The sequence below is a fragment of the Anopheles funestus genome, chromosome 3RL, assembly GCF_943734845.2.
Source record: "Anopheles funestus chromosome 3RL, idAnoFuneDA-416_04, whole genome shotgun sequence".
NCBI lineage: Eukaryota > Metazoa > Arthropoda > Insecta > Diptera > Culicidae > Anopheles > Anopheles funestus.
Window position 1 is genome coordinate 43,890,301 of NC_064599.1, and position 27,988 is coordinate 43,918,288.

A 27,988-nucleotide genomic window follows, 5' to 3' on the forward strand; every position below is an offset into this window, starting at 1 on the left:
TCACGGTTTATGTATGATAAGTTTAACAAAATACTTTTTTTTGCATGACATTCACAGTTTGCTTCCCGCGATCAGCGTTCTATGGCGATGCAGCAGGTGATAAGTGAAAATAATGGGAGTAAATCTCATTCTCCAAACGTCATAAACGTTGATTTGGATTCGGACAACGTGCATCCGCACCACCGACGGGAAATTAGCGGCATGAGTGGCAATAGTCTTAGTGGTGTGAAAAACATAACACTTGGCGAGTTGACAGAATCGATCATAGCGAAGGATTACTCACCGAACCCGAATCCGTTTCTATCGCTACGTCCACCAATGATACCGTACGGCGCGGCAACAGCAGGCAATCTCGGTGCGGAAGCTATTCTAGCTGCCGATCAGTGGAAGCATCGACGGCCAACGTCGGTAGCAACGTCAGGCAAGGAGGATCAAATGCAACGTGGTGGTGGTGGTCACGAAGGTCAAAAAGGTCCTGGTCGAGTAACACCGGAAGATCGACATATAATACGTTTGGCTCAATCGCCCGGACCGAGAAATAAGTTTCATGAATCCGTTTCACCTGACGCGTCACAATTCTTTCATCCGGGACCGCATTTGGGACGTGTAGGTGGCGCAGCAGGCCCTCATGCAGGAGCCGGCGGTCGGGATAATTTTGTCCTAGATTTTTACGTAAAGAATCGTATAGTCGAAGCAATGCGTACGGAGGATGAAAAACGTGCTGCGTCCGACGCGTCGATGGTGGTAGTGGTTGATGGAGGCAGTGGTGGAAATCGAAACGTTGATCGGCAGCAATCTTCTCCGCGCAGTTTTCAAAACCTTTCACCGCATCACACCCAACCAGGTTCAGCTCACCACCATGTGAAGGAAATGGGTTTGGTGGATCGCAGTGGCACTCCGGCATCTGGAGGAAGTGATGGACAGCAGCAATCTCTTCATTCTTCGATTGAAGAACAAAAACAAAACCAGCAATATCCACAACATTCTACACCATCTTCCTTACTATCAACATCTAGCACTACCACAACGAGTCCGGCCATCGTTCACAATACGTACCATCAGCAACCTATAACGACCTTCACTACGCCTCCCACGTATGCGTATCCGTTTAGTGCCCTTACGGTCGCCAGTGGAGCACCGCCCAGTTCTTCTTCCTCTGGGCATCCTTCATCCTCAGCTGCATCTTCTACAACTTCTATAGCGACAACGATGGGAACCGGAGGTAACGGAAACAGTAGTGTCACCGGTATGAAATCAATCAATTCTGGTATGATTCTCACCGGAAGCGGTCCTGGTGTAGGTGGAAATAATTCTATTGGAGTGAACAGTGCTGGCGGGGTTAGCGGTCCTGGTGGTGTGCTGACAGATGATCGTCACACTGCCTCTTCCTTAGAACCGAAGCCACTGCTATCTGCTCAGTATGAAGCGCTCAGTGATGAGGATTAAGGAAGAAACGTGAGGAAAGACGGTGTAAAAAGATGGTATTGCAAAATTGGATATTCGTGGTGTTGGCTCGATACAATTCGCATGAATAACGAATCAGTTTTCTCGTTCGAAGGTTCTCATTGGTCGTATCTAAAACCACCCGTTCCCGATGATGAAGCAAACATGGAAGGCTTGTTTTTCTTTTGTTTCTATATCGCATGTCAACTAAAACATTGTTGACCGAAAGCAAATAGTTCAAACATACATATATTGGTTAAAGTGAAGTACGATTTTGCACGGTCAGATGGCTGTAAAATGTGAAATAATACAAAATTTGTCTTAAGGAAGGTTCATATACTGCTTCTCCTATTACCTTGAAATGATATGCTTAGTAACGTGTGGTACCAACCTTAAACGAGCAGAACTTTAAAGTGTCGATAATGAGGAGGACTAAAATGTTACACGAGTTAAACATCGCAGAACAAACAAACCAATCAACATACAAACTTAAACAATTTCATCCGCCATACGTTAGACAAAGGTGAAAGCAATAACTGCAGTTAAAGAAAAAAGTAAACACACAAAACATGTACGAAAGTATAGTGATAGACGATCGAAAAATTTCGAGGATTACGAACAATTAGGGATTTATTTGCTAGTACCTACTTATAGTATCGATAAACAGGATATATGATTTGTACTACTGGTTGCATGCAGTACTTCACGTATTACGATATTCCGTATTCTTTTGTATATTTTTTATAAATTCTTTTGTAAAACTTTATAACATTTAAAAATGACCACAAACAAAAACTAATAAGCAAACGCCAGTTTATTGATTTAAATGAAGTGTTTTTGTTTTCTGCTTTCCATGTCATGCAATTTTGTATCTAATGTTCAATTTATTTTGTATGACATTGCACAGCGTTGTAAAGCATTTTTGACGATTGGCAATGTTCGGAACCACGTAAATTTGTGAATTTACTTTTTTATGTTTTGTTTTTCGACAGCATAAATGGATGTAAAAAAAGAACAATATTCAAATCAGGAAAAAAAATGACTCATTTGAGAGAAAATGAAATTGTGAGGTTAGCGGAAAAAGTTAAGAGCGTCACGATATGGCAAGATATATAGTAATTGCAAGCAAAATAGATGCTTGTACACTCACACAATAACACACAATTCCGAAAACATAATAAAACCGATAGTAAAAGCATGATTATTACACACTCCCCAAATGAAATGTTGTAACTTACCGGAGATGTAACATTACACATTATAAGGCAACGACAAATAGAACAAATTGACACGTGGTTTTCGTAGAGATCGGAATCGGATTCGCCCAATCGGAAGTACATTTTTGTTTGCCAACACAACGAGACGGAATTCGACGATTGTAAACACATATTCACAATGCAATTGTTTATTGGCCAATCATGCCGCTTCGACCGCAAAACGAATGGGCGTACAGAAATAAAGGAAAAAACCTTTTTTGAGCTGAGCTGACTGCTGTTTTGAAATATCATGGCTTTATCATGCGTTTGAATTACATTGCTTGACCACCAAATCCAATGTAGACGCTTTTGCCGATGCTAAACTGCCCTATGATTGAATATATCGTTTTAGTTTATGTGTAATTGCTGTATTGTGGTATAACCATTATTGGCCTATACAAACAGTAAGGCAATCGCACACATAATCAGGAGTGAAATGATACAACTATTCAATCCCGTTTAATGATGCAATTGAACAGTATAGTACGTCGCGAATGTAAAAGACACCGAACAAGCGAAAATGTAAGAAATGAGTGCAGATAAAAAGTAAGAGGAGTAAGTTAGAGCAGGAGAAAATTGATTAGTAGAAGAAGAAGGGTAGCAGCTAATCGTTATTAGAAAGGATATTACTCAAATAGACGAGAACAGCACACTATGTACAGTAATACAAAGGACAGAAGAACGGCCTCCAAACACACACACGTAAATTGTGCTGAAGTCTGCGTAAAACTGGCTGTTCTGTTCTTTGTTAATTTTCCTTTAATGATCTTAGTTTACACATTATATCGATTACGATTTGTTCATTTTATTTTCCAACGAGTAATTTACAGATTACGAAAAAATGATTAGAATATGCATTAAATAAAGGAAGGGTCACTGGGAGGTATATTGCAAATTTATATGTAAGAAAAACACGAATACAGCTGAGTGAATGATAAATGGATGATAAACTTGTAAAAGGACATAATAGGAACCATACAAATAATACTGCACGGGCGCGAAAGTAAGTAATAGGAGCAGTCGTAAACTTTGCAGTTGATGCAGTGAATATATAAGTACGAACTGAAGTGAATAGAGAGAAAAGAAACAAATGAACCGATATGATATGAATATAAGACCGAGTAGATAGTGAGATAACACGTAACTAAAAGTAAACAAACAAAGAAGTAAAGAAAATAAAGTGAAAATGTAAATTAAATCTAGTCGTGTTTCTTATTGTGTTTTATGAACAGTATTTCAGTATACATAACCGAGTTTTGTTGAAAGGTGCAAGTAATAAGTACATTTAACTTGTTACCAATGGTAAATGAAATGTGTTTTAGATGTGACATGCTTACATGCTAGCAGTTAAACTACCGTGACGTGCGGCTTACTTGTTGAGTGTTTAATATGCTGGAACATGGCAAAGTCACACATAAAAAGAATGAGAAAATTAATGAAAAATCTTTAAAAATGTACACCGCTAAAGCTTTGCGGAAAAGAAATGGACACGGCTATCTCTACGCTATCTTCAACGCTAGAGAGGACCATGCAAAGATTTTGGAGCTAGAAATTGTGGAGACCATCATAGGAGATTCTTATACGATAGTGTTGGTATAAATTCCAATCGGATCGTTCCGCCTAATGCATAACTGGTTAGCCAAGTACGATTACAATCAAAGAACGTCAGAACGCACTGAGAGGTTATATAACTCATTAAAATGCTACCGGACGATCCTGCTCGTATTGTCTTGAGAATAATACGACTTGTGAATAATCCCAATATGAGTAAGAATTACTATAATTTGATAAGGGTAACATTTGTCGTTATTTTTGTTGATCTACCTCTTTATCAACCGGCGAACGATTTGATAAAGATGAGTGAAGAAGAGAGAGGTATCTGATTAGAGGATGATTGCTATTAGAGATGGCTATTACGAACAACGTGGACAAAATCTAAGCCTTGGCTATTACTCCAAAATACAATTGGCTTGTTGCTACGATTTGTATGTTTAAAGTTTACCCCAAAGATTTCGTCTTTCCTGCACAATGATCACAGTCCAATGATCAGTCTGATCGAGGTACCTTGGTCGTGGTGATAGAGTGATTCAAAGAAAGAAGCAAACAACATTCGACGAAGCACGATTGAACAATCTGGTGTCTAAGATCTTTGATTGATAATCTACAAACAACTTCAATGGCACAGCTTCGGCAGCTTCACCGTTGGCTGGCTAGGACACCCATCGCACCATTCGACGACTGCTGATGGTGAAACGTACCCATACACACGCATGGAATTGGCGGCATGGTCAGTGATCAGTGTGCGGTCCGCGTGGTTCGCGCATCAGTTGACATTTGACTTCGAAACGATACGGGTCGGGATCGCGGATGATCGTGCATTTCTAGGCGAGTTGTGTTGTGAAAGTGTGCAGTGCATTTCAAGCTTTTCTTTAGTGATTTTCCCGGCACATATTATTTTCTCCTCTTTGAAGCAGAACGGCGGGGAACGGAGAATTTAATTTTGGATTTGAAAAGGTAACACATTATGTGCAACGTTTGAGCGATGAGTTACGAAAGAAGTGATTAGAATCGGAAAATGCAAAGATTTTGCTTGCGTTTGAGTTAAGGGAAACATGTAGGGGAACGGTTTTGCTCCGTGATAAGAAGCGTGGAGAGAAAGTGCTAAAGTGTAATCATAGTCGTAGGTGTGTAATGAGATTGGTACCGAAAGGAACACCATTTTGGGAGTGCAAAGATTGTGAACTGTGTTTTGCTCTTGGGTTTTACTCAATCACGACGGCGGTCTATATCTATATTGACCCAGAATTTAGGTAACCTGTGACAGTCGTGCGATACATCGTACCTAACCTAAGAGGCTCAGCTTCTGCGCCATCGCGCGCACATGTACCACAAGTGAATAATTTGATTTAATTTAATTGACCAAGAATGCGATTGCCGTTTTGCTGTATTCGTGTACAATCATTTGCAGCATGGAATGGAGAGCAGTACGACGAGGTGATGCTTCGGTTGGTGAATTCCCATTGCACTCTTACTCATGGTATTAAAGTATGTAGTGTACTGGTGAGGAGGTGGTTTACCACTCTGAAGAATTTGTTTGAATTTATTTATTTTCTCATGAAAAATTTCTTTATTTGATCTTGTGATGTAATGTTTGAACGACAAGCACCCTCTAACGAGTAGAACGATGTATCGCACATTAGCATGACTGTAGGTGTGCCGTTTTGTCCTGTTGTCCCTTTTGTTTGCCAGAACATTTGTAGTGCTGATAGGCAAACAAACAATGGTTGTACTGTGTATGGTTGTATTTATTTGCTTATAAAACTTGTAAAACAGCTAAAAGTGTTGCAAATCTTTCCGTCGCCAAAGACTTGTAGCACACTGGACTCCGGAGGGTTGTGAATTCGAGAATAAGCCAACAGGTTGTGATCGAGAGAAGATTTGAAGGTCATTATGATTATCATAAAAGGCAATCGCACACAAAATCAGGAGTGAAACGATACAACTATCCAATCCCGTTTAATGATGCAATTGAACAGTATAGTAGGTCGCGAATGTAAAAGACACCGAACAAGCGAAAATGTAAGAAATGAGTGCAGATAAAAAGTAAGAGGAGTAAGTTAGAGCAGGAGAAAATTGATTAGTAGAAGAAGAAGGGTAGCAGCTAATCGTTATTAGAAAGGATATTACTCAAATAGACGAGAACAGCACACTATGTACAGTAATACAAAGGACAGAAGAACGGCCTCCAAACACACACACGTAAATTGTGCTGAAGTCTGCGTAAAACTGGCTGTTCTGTTCTTTGTTAATTTTCCTTTAATGATCTTAGTTTACACATTATATCGATTACGATTTGTTCATTTTATTTTCCAACGAGTAATTTACAGATTACGAAAAAATGATTAGAATATGCATTAAATAAAGGAAGGGTCACTGGGAGGTATATTGCAAATTTATATGTAAGAAAAACACGAATACAGCTGAGTGAATGATAAATGGATGATAAACTTGTAAAAGGACATAATAGGAACCATACAAATAATACTGCACGGGCGCGAAAGTAAGTAATAGGAGCAGTCGTAAACTTTGCAGTTGATGCAGTGAATATATAAGTACGAACTGAAGTGAATAGAGAGAAAAGAAACAAATGAACCGATATGATATGAATATAAGACCGAGTAGATAGTGAGATAACACGTAACTAAAAGTAAACAAACAAAGAAGTAAAGAAAATAAAGTGAAAATGTAAATTAAATCTAGTCGTGTTTCTTATTGTGTTTTATGAACAGTATTTCAGTATACATAACCGAGTTTTGTTGAAAGGTGCAAGTAATAAGTACATTTAACTTGTTACCAATGGTAAATGAAATGTGTTTTAGATGTGACATGCTTACATGCTAGCAGTTAAACTACCGTGACGTGCGGCTTACTTGTTGAGTGTTTAATATGCTGGAACATGGCAAAGTCACACATAAAAAGAATGAGAAAATTAATGAAAAATCTTTAAAAATGTACACCGCTAAAGCTTTGCGGAAAAGAAATGGACACGGCTATCTCTACGCTATCTTCAACGCTAGAGAGGACCATGCAAAGATTTTGGAGCTAGAAATTGTGGAGACCATCATAGGAGATTCTTATACGATAGTGTTGGTATAAATTCCAATCGGATCGTTCCGCCTAATGCATAACTGGTTAGCCAAGTACGATTACAATCAAAGAACGTCAGAACGCACTGAGAGGTTATATAACTCATTAAAATGCTACCGGACGATCCTGCTCGTATTGTCTTGAGAATAATACGACTTGTGAATAATCCCAATATGAGTAAGAATTACTATAATTTGATAAGGGTAACATTTGTCGTTATTTTTGTTGATCTACCTCTTTATCAACCGGCGAACGATTTGATAAAGATGAGTGAAGAAGAGAGAGGTATCTGATTAGAGGATGATTGCTATTAGAGATGGCTATTACGAACAACGTGGACAAAATCTAAGCCTTGGCTATTACTCCAAAATACAATTGGCTTGTTGCTACGATTTGTATGTTTAAAGTTTACCCCAAAGATTTCGTCTTTCCTGCACAATGATCACAGTCCAATGATCAGTCTGATCGAGGTACCTTGGTCGTGGTGATAGAGTGATTCAAAGAAAGAAGCAAACAACATTCGACGAAGCACGATTGAACAATCTGGTGTCTAAGATCTTTGATTGATAATCTACAAACAACTTCAATGGCACAGCTTCGGCAGCTTCACCGTTGGCTGGCTAGGACACCCATCGCACCATTCGACGACTGCTGATGGTGAAACGTACCCATACACACGCATGGAATTGGCGGCATGGTCAGTGATCAGTGTGCGGTCCGCGTGGTTCGCGCATCAGTTGACATTTGACTTCGAAACGATACGGGTCGGGATCGCGGATGATCGTGCATTTCTAGGCGAGTTGTGTTGTGAAAGTGTGCAGTGCATTTCAAGCTTTTCTTTAGTGATTTTCCCGGCACATATTATTTTCTCCTCTTTGAAGCAGAACGGCGGGGAACGGAGAATTTAATTTTGGATTTGAAAAGGTAACACATTATGTGCAACGTTTGAGCGATGAGTTACGAAAGAAGTGATTAGAATCGGAAAATGCAAAGATTTTGCTTGCGTTTGAGTTAAGGGAAACATGTAGGGGAACGGTTTTGCTCCGTGATAAGAAGCGTGGAGAGAAAGTGCTAAAGTGTAATCATAGTCGTAGGTGTGTAATGAGATTGGTACCGAAAGGAACACCATTTTGGGAGTGCAAAGATTGTGAACTGTGTTTTGCTCTTGGGTTTTACTCAATCACGACGGCGGTCTATATCTATATTGACCCAGAATTTAGGTAACCTGTGACAGTCGTGCGATACATCGTACCTAACCTAAGAGGCTCAGCTTCTGCGCCATCGCGCGCACATGTACCACAAGTGAATAATTTGATTTAATTTAATTGACCAAGAATGCGATTGCCGTTTTGCTGTATTCGTGTACAATCATTTGCAGCATGGAATGGAGAGCAGTACGACGAGGTGATGCTTCGGTTGGTGAATTCCCATTGCACTCTTACTCATGGTATTAAAGTATGTAGTGTACTGGTGAGGAGGTGGTTTACCACTCTGAAGAATTTGTTTGAATTTATTTATTTTCTCATGAAAAATTTCTTTATTTGATCTTGTGATGTAATGTTTGAACGACAAGCACCCTCTAACGAGTAGAACGATGTATCGCACATTAGCATGACTGTAGGTGTGCCGTTTTGTCCTGTTGTCCCTTTTGTTTGCCAGAACATTTGTAGTGCTGATAGGCAAACAAACAATGGTTGTACTGTGTATGGTTGTATTTATTTGCTTATAAAACTTGTAAAACAGCTAAAAGTGTTGCAAATCTTTCCGTCGCCAAAGACTTGTAGCACACTGGACTCCGGAGGGTTGTGAATTCGAGAATAAGCCAACAGGTTGTGATCGAGAGAAGATTTGAAGGTCATTATGATTATCATAAAATGGTTAGCAATGATTGGGTGGGGTGAGGAATGGAAAAGCACCTTTCACGACGATCACGAAGATCAATGGACGTTTGGTTTCGCTCATCTTCTTCTCACCTCGCCGTAGCTCAGTTGGAGGTCAGTGTCACCAAAGCAGGGGTAGAAACAAAAAAAAAACCGAACATATAAAACGGTTCGGCACGGATGAAGCTAAATACAAAACACAAAAAAAAAACCGGAAAAGCAAGTTTCCATCATACTCTGAAATCATGTGAAACTCATAGCTCATTAATATTCATCGCGTTTTGTGAATGTCGGGAGTATGATGCAATGATCAGATGCATAAATGCGTCCAAATTTAAGTATATGTGGCTGTATTTGTTGTGCAAAAAAAAACAATGAAAGATTATTGTGCAAAAATGTAGTAATCAAAATCTGGGTCTCTTGTTTGCCGAGGGGAAAGTTTTACTATTGCTGTGATTTTTGGAAGTAGGAATTTCAAACAGCATTCTTTAGTGGCTTAAATATTTAACTCATTTGTCGTTGAAGGACTAGTGGTTGTTTGAGACATAAATTTTGTTGGTTTTGTATTATAAATAATTATAATAATTATAATTATTATTGTAATTATTATTGTAATTTAAATTCTTATAATTTTATGGGTCGATACCATCATAATGTTCATTAGCACAATCGTATCGATAAACAGACATTCACAGGAAAATTAAAACAAATTTAATTCAACAGATTAATTTTGGGTCTGGTTCGTTTCCTGTGGCTACGTACTACTAGACTATGTAGAATCAACTAGTTATTTAATGTATATAATAAAAAGTACTTATTCAAAATTTGAACCTGTTCTATCTACCTTTTCTCGATTTGAACTCAAATCGAGCGTGTTGTTGTGCCCATGACGGAATGACTTGTACATGGCCGAATATATAATTTCACTGACCAAAATTAATATATTCATTAGGAGCGAAAATATCGATTTGAAGTTGTACAGCCGAGTAATTAAGATTTTCTTAGTATTTTTTAGAAATGTTCTACTATCTTTTGATTGTGGTGACCATTTGTCTCTTCGTAAGCTTATGTGAATGTTCTCTCTCTTTATCTCTCTTTTTTCTTTCTGTCGTGCTCGTCAACCCATAATAAATACTTATTTCCTCAACTCCGTCCGCATCACCGCATAATCTGCAAGCTTTTTTCAGTGTCCATTTCAAAGCCGTCGCATGGAAAGCATTTAAAGTCCTGGTGCTTATTCACCAGCGCTAGTCTCAAAGCGCCTATTTTTGTAGTCTAGCTGGCTGTATTTGTTAAGAATTAGTACTAGTACTAGACTACCAAACTCGATAAGGTGGAAAGGTGTTTTAAGGTCGCAATCGCGTCTTAATTTGTTTGTTTTCTGAAGTTTGGTGCCAAATATTTGGTCTATAATCGCTGGAAAGTAGACGTGATCGATGTCAGATTACTAATATTGGTAGTCTGCTTCTGTGCGACTATCAATATTGGTAGTGATAGTCTATGTATATGTTTCTTGTAAGAATTATATCCCATTAAACATATTTTTTTAAAAATAGTTTGCAAAAGAGCTCAGCTTACATTTCCATATTTTGCCTACACAATTTAGTTCTTCAATTATCATTTATCAACAATGGTCGATTTTAGGACAATAGAACAACATATCAAAAATATTGTGAACTGAGTACTAGGTAACCTTCTAAGTCAAATTTACTAATTTACTATAATTCGTCTTAAAATTTGGATGTGCATTTTTATACCGTGTGTCCCTCTACATGCCCCATTTTTGCTTATCTTTTACAATGTTATAATTCTAATGATATTGAAAAAGAGGTAAATCTAATCCGTCTTATATATTGATAAAGTTAATTATCCGCCGTGGTATTTACAGCATTTCGTGATGCAACGGCTGATGATGTCTAGTGCCAGTTGGTGTTTTGGGATGGCATGTTGGTTCTTGCTGCTGACAAACCTGATGTATCGGTCGCAAGTTGCATGCAGTTCTGTCCTAGTGGCCGACTTCCGGATGACCCGCATGGTCGAGCTTAGCAGTCGACCTCCTTACTGCAAGATTCACTCCGATCGGTAAGTAAGCGCTTCCTCTTCAACAACTACAGGTAATTGACCCTGTCTCCGCTGTTCGAATCCTTATGAATCAAGCGGGTAAAGAATGATGAAAGGGAAATTGAAATCAACGACAACAACAAAAACCGGTCCGTGACCCAAAGTCCGAACGTACTCGCCGCCATAGAAGTTCAAGGCCATGCTGCAAAGAAGCGGTATTTCACAGATATGCTCCATAATAACCTGTTGATTGAAACATTGAAACAAGGCACCGATTTGTGTCGTGTAGATATGAATGTGTTTACATGTTAATTGTTAGTAAAAAAAAGATCGTAATTGTGTATTTTCGACACCCATTTGTTTCTGTTTCAAGTGGAGACATCCAACGAATGTTGTTAGCGTCGGACACAAAGAAGGTGCGTCAAGTACCACGCGAATCGGTAATTGCTTTGGAGGAAGTGTGCGGCGAAGCTAGTGATATCTCTGGAGAGCTGCAGGGAGGATTGGGATTTATCTATCCTGGCACAAAATGGTGCGGACCGGGTGAGTTTTTTTGTAAACGAAATTTTACAGCCCCGTATGATCGTTGACGATCGTACAAACTAGCGTTATGTATGATTTGCTCAAATTTAAAAGGTAGTCAGGAAATAACACACAGGCAAGATATTTCATCATACGGCGTAAAAAAAACTGTTCAACAATTTATATCTTTACCATTTCCTGCATCTTCTCTTCCGACTGAGAAGGTTAAAGCGCCAGCACTACACATTTCAAGAGATTAAAAAACTGTTAAAAAGACTAAGTCAAATTCAGGTTACACACAACACTCGCAGGGAGTAACTCGTAAAGAGTGACAGCAAAAAAATCATCTTGAAAAGTATGGCGCGAATCATTTTGTTTCCTTATTCTAATTGTTTCCGCACATCTAATTTGCAAGCTAAACGTTTTTTTACACCTTCTTCTTTTGCCATTCATGTAACGTACATTTGATTAACCTTAAACATTTAGACATTCATGAGTGAAATGAGCAGATTGGATTCTGGTCGTTCATCGGTTAGGCGGAAGTATACAAATTAGGAAGGACGGTAAACATGTTTCGGCATTGCATTAAGATTTGTACTTTTATCATTCTGGCAGGAAATATTGCGACCAACTATACCGATGTAGGACGATATGCCGCAGAAGATCAATGCTGCCGAGAGCATGATTTGTGTCCGAATGTACTATTGCCGGGTGAGTGCCGCCGTGGGCTATGCAATCGTGGAACCTTCACCCGGTCACACTGTGACTGCGATGCACGGTTCAGGAGGTGTTTGCAAAATTTAAACACGGGTACGTATTGTATATGAAAGTTGTTTCAGTCCTAAGAAAAAACAATGGTGGTGGTGAGGGAGAAATGCGATTTCCGCACACGGTTTAATCAAGGCACAATTTTGATTGAGCTTATTCAATCATTTATACAATCATTTTCGACACTATAGACACTAACTCGACTATACCGGTCAAAAATTATTCCATTATATCAAGAATTATATCACTTTGAACAAGTGATGTGTAATCGGGAGTGGAATCGTGAATCAACTCGGACTCCGCGTATGAAAAATTGATTGGGGCTAAGTAAATGGTGGTTCGTTTAAAATAACTAGCCTGACACAAGTATCATAACAAATTTTATATTTGGAATTAAATAAAAAATTTAAATTTAAATTAATTTTCAATTTATTAATTAATTTAAATTTACTAATTATTAATTTTTATTTGTCACAAGGGGCCGGTGGTGCATGTGATAAACGGCGCCCGTCCACATGCCGGTGGTGCATGTGATAAACGGCGCCCGTCCACACGGCAGGACCGGGTTCAAATCCCATCCGGACCGTCCCCCCGTAGCATATTGCTACGTGGTAAAATAAGTCGGTCACGCTGTTCGAAGCGAGCAAAAAAAAAAAAAATAAGTAAAAATAAAAACCAAAATTGACTCCGTCGAGTCCGGTCGAGTCCGGCCCACTCTGAGTTCGATCGAGTACGAATGGGTCCGATTCATTTCGGGGTAAGTCCGGATGGATCCTGATAAGTCCGATCGAGTCCGATTAGTGATGGGTAATTTATAAATTTTGCAGGAGTCGAAGGTATGCAATGTTCTTTTAATTCACCTTAACTGTAGACTATACCCTGGTCGGGATCGATGACTGACCCTTCAAAGCGCCTAAAACCAATTTCCAAACTCCAATTTCCAATTTTCTATTATTCGATGAAGGCTTAATCTTAACCGTAGAATGATTTGATCGGTAAAAGCAATACAAGATTTTCATTTGATATTTCTCAATATGAATTGCTATAAATGGGGAACAAAATTGAATTGCTAGAAACTTTAACATCCTACTCCTAACATAGTTTAAACATTGAAAATTAAATAAATTGAATAAGCTTATAAAGCGTTAAATATAAAACGCTGAAGATTGTTGGCCGGGAGTGGCCCGGTGGAAGAAATGATAGCGGCGCCGGTCTCTACACGACAGGACCGAAGCTCAAATCCCATCCGGACCAAACTAGGACCAGGACTGACTATCATGCTCTCTCTCTTCTTGGCTTTAACGACCTTATAGGTCACGCAGGCCATTTCTGGCTTACTAGACTTATTTTTACCACGTAGCCGGATAGTCAGTCCTTGGTACGGGGGGACGGTCCGGATGGGATTTGAACCCGGTCCGTTCGTGTGGACTGGCGCCGTTTATCACATGCACCATCGGGCCGCCCCCGACTATCATGCTACGGGTAAATAAAGCCAATAAAAGCTAACAATGGAAGAAACCTCTTGAGGTTGTAGTGTCACAAAAAAGATGCTACCTTAACATTATGCACTAGCAGCACAAAAACGTTATTTTGTGATACCTCACTTATTTGTATTATACAATTTTGAGCTTATTTTCATTCAAAATAGTTTTTGAAAAACCGATTTGCTGAAACGTACTGAAAAAACGGTGTATAGTTTAAAGATGGCCAGATTAGCAAGTCTTATTAAGCAACCGCTCCGATGGAATTGGTAGTTAATCGACCGAATGTTATTGCTTTTTTATTGTTTCAATTTTGTTGTCTCTTCTACTCCACAGAGACGGCCAACACACTCGGTGCTATATTCTTCAATGTCGTGCAGGTGACATGCTTCGGCGAGAGAAGACCGTGCTCGGTTTGGCAAAGGTTAGTACCGTTAAAGTCCATTTACCAGTGAACACCAACAACAGTTCGGCTGTGCCGCAAACGCATCCGCGATCGGATCGGCACATGCGGCCAGGAATGATTGATAGGGTAAAGGTAACGGGGAAAGAAAGCAAGATTGGTGCGCGATCAGTGCGATCGCTTTACAACCTCCGAAAAAAGACGTCGGGATTCAGCTCATACTTGACCCGACCGCATCAGCAGCAGCAGCGAGCAGCAGGTGTTGTAACCCTCTTCCGAAGCTACAGTAATCTTTCGCTGGCCAGTTAACGGTCGTGGCAAGTTGATGATGATTAGCAAAGAGCCACCAACTGGCGCAGTTTTGGTGCGGATAGCACTTTCAAGGGTATTTCGAACAGCGTTTCGATATGGTTGACACAGCTTTTGAATGCGTTTAAGAGGATGGCCGAACGGTCCGGTTCCAATACGACTGTATTGAAGATAAAGCGCGCACAGACCACGCACTAAAGAGCAGGAGCGCACCAGCACACGGCATTCGGTTGGTTGCTTTGAACGGTTTAGTTTTTCGGTCATTGCTTAAAAAGTAACCGGTAGTGTTGAGATCGCAAAGGTCTACGATCGTGTGAAATCAATCCGCTGGACCGAAAGCGTTGGGCTGGGTGACGATGCAATACAGGTTTGCTGGTTCACTGGTAATAAGAGCAAACAAGGGATCGGTGAATGAGGGCCCGGGGCGGGCGAATGAAGAGAGATATGTGTGAACTGGTGGTTTCCGACCTTGACTCTGCAGGTATGATGGCTCTGGCGTCAAGTGGTTTGGTGGAGAAAATGAAAAATGTTTGTAAGTATCAACGTTCGAAATTCAGGGTGAACCGTAATTGATGCCGATGGTGACTGAATGCGGAAAAACGAAAGTATGAAACAGTTCCCAAACACGTTACAGCAGCTGCAGAAGATTAACGGCGTAGAGAGACGATACATTTGTACATTAGAAACATCATAACTGACACAGTAAATAAGCAAAAGTAACACTTTTTGTTCGAACTATTTACCACCTTTTCAGTGACAGCTACACCGGCTACGACTGTCCGATACAGTTCTACCGTTCTGGAACATACAGCTTGCCATATGGAGCCACGTACAACAAACACATTTCTCTGCGCAACTCGAGATCATTTGATGTAGGAAACGGCAACGATATTGTCGATGGGAATCGGTTAAAATTCGATTCGTTAGGTTTAATATCACAGAATTTGTTTAAAGATTTGTTTGTACGCCCATTAAATGGGTACACACGTTATTTGATTACGGCAAAATCGATCGTCTATGGTTGAACGTTAAAAACTTGGGATCGTACGATCGTAAGAATCTCAGACGGGGTTTGAACTGTCTCCATGAAGAACAGTACATAGAAACATAGAATTTTATATAGTAGACTGATTATTGAGTTGAGTAATAAGTATCGCTACAACATGTGCGAATAGTCATAAATACTCAATCGTATTCAAGTATTCATCAGTAAGCGCAGTATACTTTTCTGGAAACCCCGGATACTAGTAGTAGCTTAAAACATTTGAATATTGGTGTGTGAAAAGCACACAACAAAACGAAAAAAAACTGTGTACCATGCGGATAATCAACTGCTCACAGTTTAATTTGCATCAAAAGAGCCATGTGAAAAAGAACGTAGAAAATCTAATGTCAGAAAAATGAAAGCCGTTGTAGCGGAAGAGTGTAACGCCTTGGCACGACGGAAACGGCATCGTGCACTACCAAAAGTAGAGCTCATGGACAATGGTGAGTGCGAGGAAGTTTGAATTTGAACCGTACAACCTTTTTTGGGAAAGTGATGGTAATGGTAGCTTCGGTTAATGCTTCAGGTGGTGGAATGAAACGGTTTACTGGCGCAAAGTTTGGGTCTTGTAGAATAAGCTGAGTGTGTATGTGTGTGTGTGGTTAATTATTCCTTTTTGTTCTGTAAGGTTATACCGTCGATGTCGATAATTTCATTTTACTTTCATTTCACCTTCCGTACATACTGCATAGCTTAATATGTTTTGATGTTGTCGTATCTTTACAACCAGAGTGGGCTTCAATCAGTCGGAAGCGGACGAGCTTTGCTCGAGATGGAAGTATCGGCCGAGCGAAAAGTACATCCCGATTATGCAGCAGAAGTCCAACAAGTAGTCGTCCGCTGCATGAGAAGTGGTCCGCACGAGGATACTGATGTCTACCGAAGGTGATCTGTTTTAAGGAGCACTACTGGACATGTACAAGCAATGAGCCAAAGAGATTTGTTAAATTGGACGGTGGTGCGTACCCCCTTATGGAGTGAGCTTACTAATCTGACTACTAGCAGTAGCAGGTGTTGCTGATCTTCAAGATCGGTTGCAATGCTGCAAGGTTGATATACGATCATTCTCAGGTAAAAGTATGTAATAACACTGTTGAATAGAAAAGGTGTCATATGCCGGCACTATTTTGCATAGACGACAGATGAGTTTGAGCTACATTTCAAATAGTCAGAATTTAGTAGAAAATAAAAACCTGCAATTAAAATGGGTGATTTGGTGAGAGTGTGTGTGTTTTTTTCGTGAGAAATATTTGCTATAATATTTAAAATAACTACATTTCTAGTGGAGGTATCCGATCAATCACGATTTCTTTTCGCCATACGCCATTTCTTTTCACCATCCTTATCGAAGCATAACTTTGCATTCTTGACTTACTCATTATTTCTTAATGCTGAATATTGATATTTTGATACAAGAGAAGATTGGTTTTTTTATTCTACAGTGGTTGTAATCTTCCTTAAAAATGTCTTAACGCACTTAAAGCAAAATCAAACATGAATGCCCCCTATTAACATCTGTTAGAAGTTGCGAGTGTAAAGATGTTACGGCTTTGAAATTTTACGATCGAAAAGTATATTAAACCAGTCCAGCTCGTAGCGGTATTCCACCTCGGGGAAAATCAACAGATTCGAGCTCAGGTACGGTATGTCGAACCACTGCCATCGTTTGACATGTGAATTGTCCACCATATACGTTAAACACCGATCTGCGGTGAACAACCCATCATTTCTGCAATGAAGGTCAATAAGTTACGGTTTTGAAGGATGAGTACTCGCTGTCCCACGATCGGTTTAAATGATACAAAGGAAATTGGTCTCACTTCTTCGCGGTGCATTCCATCACAGGGTGTTCGTAGTCGAAGCAGTTGTGCTGAAACTTCGTGTAGATCCACGCTACGGCGTAGGAAAAGAAGGTAGATATATTTTGTAAGCAGCTCAGAAACTCAACATCACAGTTACACCGCAGTCTTGTTTGATGTAAATAGAAACGAAAAAAAAAACACAAAACACGACCAATGTAAAATTTGTACTTTTTCGGCTGTTCGATGCTGTCCGATGAGTCTGAGATACCTGGTAAAAATTTGCGGTTTGTACGGCAAATCCTCGTACCGTTGATAATCCCTGCGTTCAACAATTGTGTCCGGACATTCGTCGTGCTGTTTGCAGCACTGATCGATGCTGGAAAAGTATGCATTTTGTACTGTGCTTCCATCAACGGACCAATTTCCAGGGCCACAGTAGTAGGTGAGAAATTTCAGTCCACCGTACAGTGGTAGCAAGGATGAAACGTGATCTGCCTGCAGCTCGTGCTGATCGTACGGATCTTGTGCATTTTCCACCTCTAGTTGCTGTTGAATGGCATCGATCAGCTGCTGATCGTAGTAGGCAAAAGTTGGATTACTCCAGGCTATGATACCGGTGCTGTTGATCAGCATGTAATCCTGCAGGATGAGTGCCAGCGTAGGGCTGTAGCCATTATCATCCAACGAACGGTAGAAGGCGCGTGCCGAAGTCCCATGATGATCGTTTGACACCGTTGTCAACTTAGTCGACACAAACTCACACACTGTGACTAAGGTGGTACTTATAAGTATAATGTACGCGCGCACCATTTCATTGCCAAACACTGACTGAACCATTCCCACGAGTGGGAAGGATCGTTAGTGGGTGCTTTTTATTATAACCTCAAAACACGACGCTAAACAACGGCAAAGACTTCATCTCAGTCAGGTTGGTGTGAAATGGTTTGGAAAGGGGCGAAAAGAAGATAGTTGGTAGCTTTACAACAACAAAAAAGGGTGCTAGCGTAGATATGGCCACGAGTAAATGAGAGACAATGAGGGGAAGAAAAGCCTTCAGGGTTAGTCGAAAAGTCAGCTAAGCCGTGTATTGCGGCCCTCCATCCGTCAGTGAAAACGGAAGGTCGGATGTTGTCACACTTATCGTCATTTATGAATTAATAACTTTATCTTGCAGCGACTACTGCCGGTGCCTCGCGCGTTGATTATCACGCTGCGCCTTCTAGCTGGTGACTGCTAGCGAAACAGCGGCGCAAGTGAGTTGTAATGCGGTCCCATTTCCATGATGCTGTGGGGAGGCACCGGCGAGATGACTAGCATTAGGTGACGGGCAAAATAGTGAACCCATTGATGGATTATTCATTACCATCGGTGCAAGATGCAGAATAGTGCTTCTACATATGTACCGTGTTTGTTTTGGACTGGCAGGCTAGGCAAGGCTGACCGAGCGCTTTGTTTAGACAGCAAACATCAAAGCCCTGTACGGTTTCGAGCGTTCCCGTTACCTTCAGGAAGCTGAGTATGGATGACGGTTAGAGGAAGGTCCATGATCGATCTGCAGATTCGTACAGTTGTTGCGCCACAAACACTTCAGGAGGCAGGGGCATCATCGTATCATGTGATACACTCATACACTGTTTATCTTCTTGCATAGCTCAAATAAACTTGACCTTGCTGAAGGCAGCTATACTTTGACGGTATGAAAATTCATGCGAAATGCGTATAGTTCGCACTGTAGAAATTATTCATGGTTATTCATGGAGCGTGGCAAACATAGCAGTTCGAATAGGATAAGTAAATCATTGGAGATGGGTTGTGTCTCGGTTTGATAACGCTTGGAAGTATCCAATCGTTGCTTTTTTAATCGCTTACAAAGAATTGGGCACCAGAATTTGACGTAAATTTGTTGTTGGAAATGGGAGTTTCCTAACTCTGGTGGGAGAATTGCAAATTAGAAAATGATATATTGCCGGATTCGTTTTTTGTAGAAGCATCTAAACCAGACATAAGGCCCAGATGTTTGAATCCGGGCCGCAAAGTAATAACGAGAAGATCGATTACTATCTGGCTTGGATTGAGGTGTAGCTTGGAAAATTGAGGAATAATTTGTGTTTGATCTGTGTCTGAGAACCCTACTTGTTGCGAACACCACATATTATCATACAACGAGTAAGTGAGAACCTTAAGCAATCATAAGCAAGATAAAGCAGGTCATGGCGCAATACGTATAAACCTAAACAAACTCGAGAGTGCGTTGAGATCATCCTCCTACTCATGATCCTTTGGTCCCTGTGTCGTGCTTCGCTCTTAACATTTTACCTGGTGTGCACTTGGTTTCCTACTAGGGGGCGCCACAGTACTCCACTTTTAGAGCGTTGTTGCCTAGTAATAATCGATAGATTCCGGCAGGTTGCGGCGATACAAGATGGGAAATCAGGCGGGTGTGTACTTGGGTAATCCGTGGGTACTCGTGCGATGGAAAAGGAACATCGTTGTCATGTGTTTTTAGGTCATCGTTGACGACTGGCTGGTGATAGGACCATGAAAACGTAGCGTAGGTATCGGCGTCCATCACGGCGAAAGGGTAAGCGGGTAAGGGTCTACGGATTGAAAAATCTGTCCCTGGCTCTTCGTCGGAGTAACCCTGGAATCAAAGTCCAACGCGGCGGAAGGGAAAGGCGACGGCTCGTTTGACAGACTTACTTAAGCGATGCCCATCCGGTGGAAATGATCTCGCATACGATGTCGTCAACACCGATATCAGCTATAAAAGTCGCGATGGCGGCGGCGATTCCTTATGGCTAGCTACAGCTGGACGATATGCGCGCAACTTGACGTCGTTGTCGGTACTAGTGATGTGAATTTGAAGGTAGCTCAGTTGATCTGATCTGATCATTGGCTAATAGATCTGATCCGATCCAATAATAAGGGATCCGGGACCACCTTTGTATGGCGATGTGATCCGTAAACCCTCTATCACACCCCCAAATTTCTCCTTCATTGAAACGCAGCAGTGATGATGGTAATTGATCCTCTTCTAGGAACCATACTGGTTGCGATTCTCGTCGATTCGGTTCACGAAAAGAATCAGTAGATGGTGGCGTGCCTGCGTTCGTCGCGCTACGATGCGACGTGGGTGCGTGTACTGGAAGTCTTCTGGTGCGACTTTGTTTGTCGAGTGTAGGGATGCTCCTTGTATCCTATTTCAGGAACCAACATGGCAGCACTGTAGATTACGAACATTGGACTGCTTGGAACTGGATGAATACGCCAAGATAGGTGGAACTTGGTTGAACTGTCCTTGTCGTGACGCTCTCGGTTCTACTTCCTCTTGAAGGGATCACGCTCATTGCATATCCGGTGAGGAGCTGGATTGCTGATCTTCCCGTTGGTCGTGAAATGCCGGTGGCACTGTGTGTGACGTGTTCTAAAATTAATTACATGTTGTTGATGGCGTTCCTCAAGGGTGTGCCATCAAGCGAGTCGTTCTTATTTTTGTGAATGATTTTGTTTCTAATGTCCCATCATGATGATTATCTGTTCTAAGTGCATGGTCTCAAAATGTACCTTCCTGTGAGTTCGTCACAATATTTTTCGTTTTACTTTGTCTTCATATTGTGTCCTTTTGTTTGGGATATCTCATAAGATACTGTACAGCTAAACACGTTATGACATCGTCATAAGTCGAATAACTTTTGTATATAGACTTGAGAGTTCTACCAAAGTCCAACAAATCTTCAAGGCAATCAAGAATCTATCTCCAGAACTTAGAGATCTTCATTGTGTGACCTCCTCAAGGTTTGACTAGGATGGTCATTTCTTTGCTGGATATCATCGAGGTGTTCTGTATGGTACCCGGTGTTGTATAGTATTGAATTTAGTAGACATTCCCTCTATGGATCATACTGTATTATAAGTCTACTTTCTCACGATCTTGATGATCATTATCTCCTACCTCTATAAGGAGAAGTATCTCCTTATTTCTCATAAATCGCATTCAGCATTTAAAACACTACTGGCCTTCAACAACTCGTGCTAGTTGTTTTGCTTACGCCTACGATAATGCTCATCCTTACGATCTACATGAGTGTTTTTGTATAACTGTTAACTTTCTTACTATTTCTTTTCACTCTCTTTTCACCCCCTTAGACAATTTTGTTAAACCCATCCGACAGACAGATTTTTTTTCTCGGAAAGATGGTTGTGCTTTCATTTGTCTAAAGCATTAATTTATGCGTTACGGAGAAGAGAAATGATTTTAGTTATTACTATGATATAACAATATTTATTATTTTTATTGTAATAGCTGGTCGACGGTTTAATATTAACGAAAAGATTTTTCGTTCGCTATCAAAACGGTGTCAAATCCCTAGCGTTCCATTCATTTTCAGATTAATGGTACACGTATTGTTTGTTAACAAATTTTCTAAAGAAGTATTGCAAGCTCAAAACTGTGATATTAGTGTAGTAATCGATGTTTACAATTTTCAATAATTGTACGCAACGGCTTTTTGTCAAAAGATATGTAACGGTAAATTTTGAAATTTTGATGACAGTTGAGCTTATCGTTTTTGGATTGTCAAAGAGCTGTGTGTCATCCGATATGTCAAAACGATTTTACGACGCTGCCATGTTTGCATATTTTCATCCGATAAAAGTTTTTCCTTTTGTTTACATCGAAGTGTTGATACAAATTGTCGAATAAATGCTTTCTGACTGTACGTGTGGTTTGTTATAGTTGATTAATATCGCATGTTGAAATCAGTTTATCGTCTGGTTAAATGTTGGGGTAGGACTGATCATCGTAAATCGTTTGAAAAGCCTTGGTAAGCAAGGCGCTTGATGTATGTGTGTTGGGCGACGACTGGACGAAGCAGTTGCTGAATAGAAACAAATTCTTCGAAAAGCAATAGGAAGTGAAATTGATAATTGATAGATTTTGAGGCGGCAGGCACCATTGAGTATAATGGAGCAACTAATAGTACGAAACATCGAATTAGACAAGATTTGTCGCATTTGTTTGGCGGTGAAGAAAGAAATGCGCCCACTTTTCGGTGAGATGATCGCGGAAATGTTGATGGAAATCGCCAAAATACAGGTTAGTGAATATGGTCAGCAATGCAAAGCGTGTTGAGCGGATCGGTAGCTAGTACTATATGTAATTTTACCATAATTATAGATTGAGCAAATGGACGGTTGGCCAGACAAAATTTGTGTACAATGCATCCACCAAGTTAGCCGCTGCCATGCATTCAAGACTCGTGTGGAGAGGTCCGACATAGCACTGAGGCAATATATCAAAGGAATCACGGTAACGGTGGATCCGGATCATAAAGATTGTGTTCAAGCGGAAATAGCAAAAATGAACCTAAGCCCACCCAAACTTCAACAAGTGGCCCCGGCGATGCTACCACCGCAGTTACACGAATTACATATCCAGCGGTCGGATATGCAAGCCATTCAGACTGAGGCTCCAATGGCAGCTCCTGCAATGATACTGACCAGTGCACAATTGATCAATGCCGGAGCACAGATCATAAATACGGGCCACATAATCACCACGGCGACTGGTCAGCAGATCATCCAAACTACCCCACAATTTCAAGCTGCCTCCATTGGTCAGTTTATACAGGGTCCAAACAACACCGTACAAATGATTACGCAGAACGGTCACCCTGCACACGTACTGCAAATTCAACGCACTGCAGACGATCGCTGTGAGATAATAGTGCAACCGGATCTTTCTGAGGCACAATATCTAGAGAATGGTAACACTAGGAGCACCTTATAAAATTTGCTGCCGTTTGAATTCTAACCTCTTCTTGTTATCGTTCGTAACAGTTTCATCCGTCCCGTTGATGGTGACGGCTCCAACAGCAACGACGGCTTTACCTACCGATGGAATGCATGCACATCAATTGCAGGCGCATCACCACATGGCAATGGAGCAAACGGAGCACACCGAACTAGAGGAAAGTGAAACAGAAACGCAAATGCACGAAAAGCTGGAAGATGATGTGGACTATATAATACCTGATGACGAAACGGTTGAAACGGACGAAATCATTGAAGAGAGTGGTGGCATGGATGAAGCGGATATGGAATACTACGCCGAAACAGAGTGTGAAGAGTCGGACGATGAAGAAAAACAGATCGGTAAGTGTACCATTGCCAACTGTTAGTGAGATAGGTTGGTATTGGATGTGTACGAGTAATTAACGATAATTGGTTAAAAAAAATTTCATAGCGGAGTTCTTAACGTATCAAACATCGTGCCCAAGCCCTGGACGCTACGTGTGCAATTTGTGTCATAAGGAGTTTAATCAACCGAAATGGCTGCACCTTCACATGTCATCTCACACGAATTGGATTAAGGTGAGTGAACAAGGTTAGTAATGTTCTAACATTAGTTCGTAATTTGGCGTTTGTTTTTTTTAAGGCGAACTGTAAAAAGCAACCAGAATGTGAAATTTGCCATAAAAGTTTTCGTGGACCGGGAATGTTACGAATGCACATGAAAACACACGAGGTAAGTCGATCTATCTTTGCTTTAAGTTTGGCAGAACATTTTTCATTTGAAGCCGTAATAATCCGATATTCGTTTTCTACTTATAAGAAGGTGAACAAGATACCTACATGCAGCATTTGTAACAAAGAATTTAAATCGAAATCGATACTGTACCGTCATCGGCAGACTCACTTTGAGGTAGGAATTTGCCATATCATAAGTATCTATTTGCAGCACTGCAGCTAACTCGTTTAATTTTATATGTAGAAAAATTTCGAATGCTCCATGTGTGAGAAGAAGTTCAGCTCCAATTATCAGCTAAACATCCACGAGCAGCGTCACAAAAAGCAGAAATGTCACAAATGCCCCCACTGTGATAAGGCGTTCTTCAACGAGACAGAACTAAAGGTACTTTTCAGTCGGGCCGAAGACATTGCATGGAAAAGAAAACTAATTTTGGTACTCACAAACAATGTTTTTATCATTTTAGAATCACATTCAACATCATTTGGGCACAACCATGAAGCAAAACAAAAAAATTGCCATCAGCAGAAGTTAATCGAAAGCAATTGCCGTATTGGATGCAGTTACGATATATAGCAGATAGTAGCGCAATAAGTAAAAGCTAAAACTAGAGAAAAATATTTATCACGACAAATTTGAAACAATGAGAAGCAGCAAAAGGCACATTTTAATGGAAACACGAGAGCACATCCAAGAGCTTATCGAACGGGTTTCGAGATCTTATCTAAAACGGCTCTAGCATGGGATTAGCAACTTTCCCTTACATGTGCATCATTCTATCGTTTTTATTATCGGTTTTTTCCTCTCACTCTAATTATTTCTTTCATTGCTTAACTGGTGTAATTGCGTAGGTTCCAGCGACCACCACAAAGGAGTACATTATGTACAGGGTTGATTCGCAGAGCTACACCGCAAATTATTATTACCGTGCATAGAGTTCAATGTTCGAAAACAAAACTTTCGGAAACAAACAATTCTTGATTTTATTCGTAACAAGCTATGTATATCCACAACTAAAGCCTTTACATACCGTGGCCGCTGAGCGTCTGTTAATAGTTTGAGTATATAAACTATTGCCATTTTGGCAGTAGCTTTAATTGTATGAAAGCTGCAGTTTTTTAAATCAATCGCCCTGTAGTAAAGCTATAACTAATTATGTCTTTATATATTTCATTGCCAAACATTTCGACCTTTTAAAACAAATGGCTTAGTGCGTTTTAAACTTAAACTGAAACACGCGTTTTGCCAGTGGGTGTTGTACAGCTGTACATTTACTTTTACTTTCCGTAACACTGTGTTAAGAGATCGAGATGAATTCAATGTAATGTGATTGTTACAAATTTAATCGAAAGTTTACATTTATTGACAAAAGCATCATTGTGATAATGTCTTTATGGAACATTTATCGCGTTTTGAGTTCTATTTCTTCAATTCAATGTGTTTTGTGTTGTTGAGGTATTAATGCATCAAGGGCGTCAGTATTTCCTAAAGTTCTGTCGACTTTATTTGTCACTTTTGTTTGAAACAGAGTGAATGTGGTCTGTTCAAATTGCAAATATGCGGTGGGGAGTAATATTAGTTACATTGAATTATTTGTATTCGTTTAATGATTATTAAAAGTAATGTGTCGTGTATCTTTAAATTTTTGCACTTATCCGAGAGGCTTAAAATGTGCAGTTTAGTAAAAACTTTTCGCTTTCGGTTAGATACACTCTTGTTCTCTTGTAGCTATCGTTAATTCTACAGCAAGCTGATGGACAACGAGACCAACTTCTTTTCCACCGGGTTTCATTCCATCTCGAAAACACAGTGTAACAGCATAACAAGCTTATTGAAAACGTAACAGAAAATTGAAACTAAGTTTAACCAAATTGGAAGAAAAGCAAACGAAATCATGTTTATTTTTAGCTAATTTAGTTACGATTGTTTGTCGTAATTGTTTTGGTTCGAAGAAGAGATACACTTTTTGTAGAACATTAACGTTGTACATAATTATTACGCTATAAATAAACGCAAGTTCGTCTCTAAATAAATAATGAAATTTAAAGTAAAAACAATCTGTGTTTTTTTACATTTGGAAGGATGTTATATGATTATTTTATGAATAGATAAAATTTCAGTTGCAGGGAGAGCAGTATTTTATTGTTAGTTTTTTTATTGCAATTTTCCATTTAAAATTGGGTCCACGATGCTGAGGTGATCGTACTACAAGACAGATTCAAACGTCTATACGGACCGCTCTTCCATAGTAAACATCCAGTTATGGGTAAATAAAAATTAAGGATAAGGAGTAATGAGGAGAGGACATGACTCTTTCCTCCTCATGACGTGCGTCAAGCATCAGTATCTTTTTCTATTTTGGCCACCTTTAGAGTGGCTGCGCTACAGAGCCGAGCTCAATTAGTCAGCGATTCATTCTACTTCTTCATACCAGTCAACCATAGCACCAGGGGATCGAAAAAATTGAGAGCATTGTTCAAAATTCCATAATCCATAGATGACTCCCGGTGATAAATGTTGCCCTTATTATTTAGATGCAGTTTGCTAGATCGTATGAATTTGTACGGCACATAGCATGCACGATTGCGCATAGGACTGCAGAATTGTAAATTCGCCACTGCTAGTTATCCGAATCGAATAACGATTGTACCAAGGTATTAGAAATCCTCGATCACCTCGAGATTTTCACTGTCAAGTGCTTCCCAGACTAGCCATTTAATAATTATAGCATGCAACAAGCTGGGATAGCATGTCCTTTGCATACAATATTTGAACTTTAATTGTAGTTCATTTGGTCGTCGAACTGATAGGAATGCTCAATACCGATTATAAGTTACAAATTACATATACAGTAGTACCGTAGAACGAAGCTTCAATCACGCTCGATCGTCGATGAAGCGATGACACGGACGATGAATTAAGCAACCGAATTCCTCGGCTCGACAGCAGCACAGGCGACTTGAAATTCCGGGACATTTGCTGAAACGGGTTAGAGGAGCCAAATGATATTCATGATTGGTTAAGTGGCCAGCATCATCGGACACATTTTGGCGGGCACAAACTGACAAGTAGCAGAGTAGCAGAGGAGCAACCTGGATCCGAGGTTGCTGCCCTGTGGAGCGCCGTAGGTAGCGCATATATGTAAGTATTGACGTAAATGTGCCCAACCTTCCCAAAATTGGAGAGGGAATGTTAATATAAAAGGCCTATGTAATATACAGAACTTGTTGAGGGGCGGCCAGTGCTGTATGTGATAAACGGCGCCGGTCCACACGGCAGGACCGGGGATCATGTTCCATGCGGACCGACATCCCTGGCAAAGACTGACTCTTCGGCTACGCGGTAAAAATAATTCTAGCAAGCCAGAAATGGCCGGCGTAACCTTAGAGGTGGTTACAAGCCAACAAGAGCTGGCTCAAAGCGGATCTTATCGCGGTGGTGCCAGCGCAAAAGCAAACCTGGGAATCCGTGTACTTGATGGTCCGTGCCGCCATTCGTTATGATCCGGAACACAAGGACGTGGATGGCCACATCATCATCGGCTGACGCACGCACATGGCTCTGCTCAGGATGGAACTAAGCCGATCGGCCGATTCGTCGCTAGTGCTGCAGGAGGTTCAACAGATCATTGACGAGGCAGGCGCTGTGCGAGTGGTGACACAGATGGGTGAAATTCTGGTTGTCCATATATATATAGATTCATTTGCTAATGATGAAGAACTGAAGACAACGCTCGACAGGGAGCTACAGACTAATGCAGGAATAACGACTGTCAACATGTGGAAGCTTTCAGATGGCACAAAGCGGTCGCCTTCCGAGCGGTGCGGTGCACAGGCGCCTTC

At 40.5% G+C, this 27,988-nt stretch overlaps 4 protein-coding genes across 18 annotated transcripts in view; 3 read left to right on the forward strand and 1 right to left on the reverse strand.

Annotated features, from left to right (window-relative positions):
• Positions 1 to 6,954, forward strand: part of LOC125768702 (uncharacterized) — a 51,443-nt gene extending 44,489 nt beyond the window's left edge. For all 12 annotated transcript variants that reach the window (XM_049436730.1, XM_049436735.1, XM_049436729.1 and 9 more), the window contains one exon: positions 58 to 6,954. In XM_049436730.1, coding sequence (XP_049292687.1) covers positions 58 to 1,446 — 1,389 coding nt within the window. In that variant the 3' untranslated portion in view covers positions 1,447 to 6,954. The remainder of the gene's footprint in view (positions 1 to 57) is intronic.
• Positions 5,094 to 17,027, forward strand: LOC125768727 (group 3 secretory phospholipase A2-like). Of its 3 annotated transcripts, none has more exons than XR_007418955.1 (7): positions 5,094 to 5,213; positions 11,115 to 11,308; positions 11,661 to 11,830; positions 12,425 to 12,619; positions 14,395 to 14,482; positions 15,525 to 16,258; positions 16,546 to 16,651. XR_007418955.1 is itself a non-coding variant. In XM_049436773.1 (6 exons), exons 2-6 carry the CDS (start codon positions 11,124 to 11,126, stop codon positions 16,646 to 16,648), a joined length of 741 nt encoding a protein of 246 aa, XP_049292730.1. In that variant the 5' UTR covers positions 8,066 to 8,270; positions 11,115 to 11,123; the 3' UTR covers positions 16,649 to 17,027. The 3 variants fall into 3 exon arrangements, 1 of the variants encoding a protein (XP_049292730.1); XR_007418954.1 differs by lacking the exon at positions 5,094 to 5,213 and adding an exon at positions 8,056 to 8,270 and having other exon boundaries at positions 16,546 to 16,650; XM_049436773.1 differs by lacking the exons at positions 5,094 to 5,213; positions 15,525 to 16,258 and adding an exon at positions 8,066 to 8,270 and having other exon boundaries at positions 16,546 to 17,027.
• A 100-nt stretch (positions 17,028 to 17,127) lies between these two features.
• LOC125768728 (uncharacterized) lies at positions 17,128 to 18,953 on the reverse strand. The gene is made up of 3 exons (XM_049436774.1): positions 17,886 to 18,953; positions 17,636 to 17,782; positions 17,128 to 17,544 (listed from the first exon to the last, which is right to left on the reverse strand). Exons 1-3 carry the CDS (start codon positions 18,452 to 18,454, stop codon positions 17,358 to 17,360), a joined length of 903 nt encoding a protein of 300 aa, XP_049292731.1. The 5' UTR covers positions 18,455 to 18,953; the 3' UTR covers positions 17,128 to 17,357.
• A 3,259-nt stretch (positions 18,954 to 22,212) lies between these two features.
• LOC125768714 (zinc finger protein 420) lies at positions 22,213 to 27,920 on the forward strand. 2 transcript variants are annotated; one of them, XM_049436752.1, is made up of 8 exons: positions 22,213 to 22,712; positions 22,794 to 23,382; positions 23,456 to 23,770; positions 23,862 to 23,989; positions 24,054 to 24,143; positions 24,234 to 24,320; positions 24,390 to 24,530; positions 24,613 to 27,920. In XM_049436752.1, the coding sequence occupies exons 1-8, from the start codon at positions 22,581 to 22,583 to the stop codon at positions 24,679 to 24,681; spliced, it is 1,551 nt and encodes a 516-aa protein (XP_049292709.1). In that variant the 5' UTR covers positions 22,213 to 22,580; the 3' UTR covers positions 24,682 to 27,920. The 2 variants fall into 2 exon arrangements, with proteins under 2 accessions (XP_049292709.1, XP_049292708.1); XM_049436751.1 differs by having other exon boundaries at positions 22,214 to 22,712; positions 24,231 to 24,320; positions 24,613 to 27,918.
• The last annotated feature ends 68 nt before the right edge of the window (positions 27,921 to 27,988 follow it).

Excerpts from the sequence above, each read along its gene's own strand:
- LOC125768727 (XM_049436773.1), top strand. The coding sequence starts at position 11,124 with ATGCAACGGCTGATGATGTCTAGTGCCAGTTGGTGTTTTGGGATGGCA. Across the intron at positions 11,831-12,424 it reads CACAAAATGGTGCGGACCGG|GAAATATTGCGACCAACTAT; the intron begins GTGAGTTTTTTT and ends TCATTCTGGCAG. Across the intron at positions 14,483-16,545 it reads CCGTGCTCGGTTTGGCAAAG|AGTGGGCTTCAATCAGTCGG; the intron begins GTTAGTACCGTT and ends CTTTACAACCAG.
- LOC125768728 (XM_049436774.1), bottom strand. The coding sequence starts at position 18,454 with ATGGTTCAGTCAGTGTTTGGCAATGAAATGGTGCGCGCGTACATTATA. Across the intron at positions 17,783-17,885 it reads AAACCGCAAATTTTTACCAG|ACTGCGGTGTAACTGTGATG; the intron begins GTATCTCAGACT and ends ACATCAAACAAG. Across the intron at positions 17,545-17,635 it reads ATGGAATGCACCGCGAAGAA|AAATGATGGGTTGTTCACCG; the intron begins GTGAGACCAATT and ends CCTTCATTGCAG.
- LOC125768714 (XM_049436751.1), top strand. The coding sequence starts at position 22,581 with ATGGAGCAACTAATAGTACGAAACATCGAATTAGACAAGATTTGTCGC. Across the intron at positions 23,990-24,053 it reads CTCACACGAATTGGATTAAG|GCGAACTGTAAAAAGCAACC; the intron begins GTGAGTGAACAA and ends GTTTTTTTTAAG. Across the intron at positions 24,144-24,230 it reads TGCACATGAAAACACACGAG|AAGGTGAACAAGATACCTAC; the intron begins GTAAGTCGATCT and ends TCTACTTATAAG.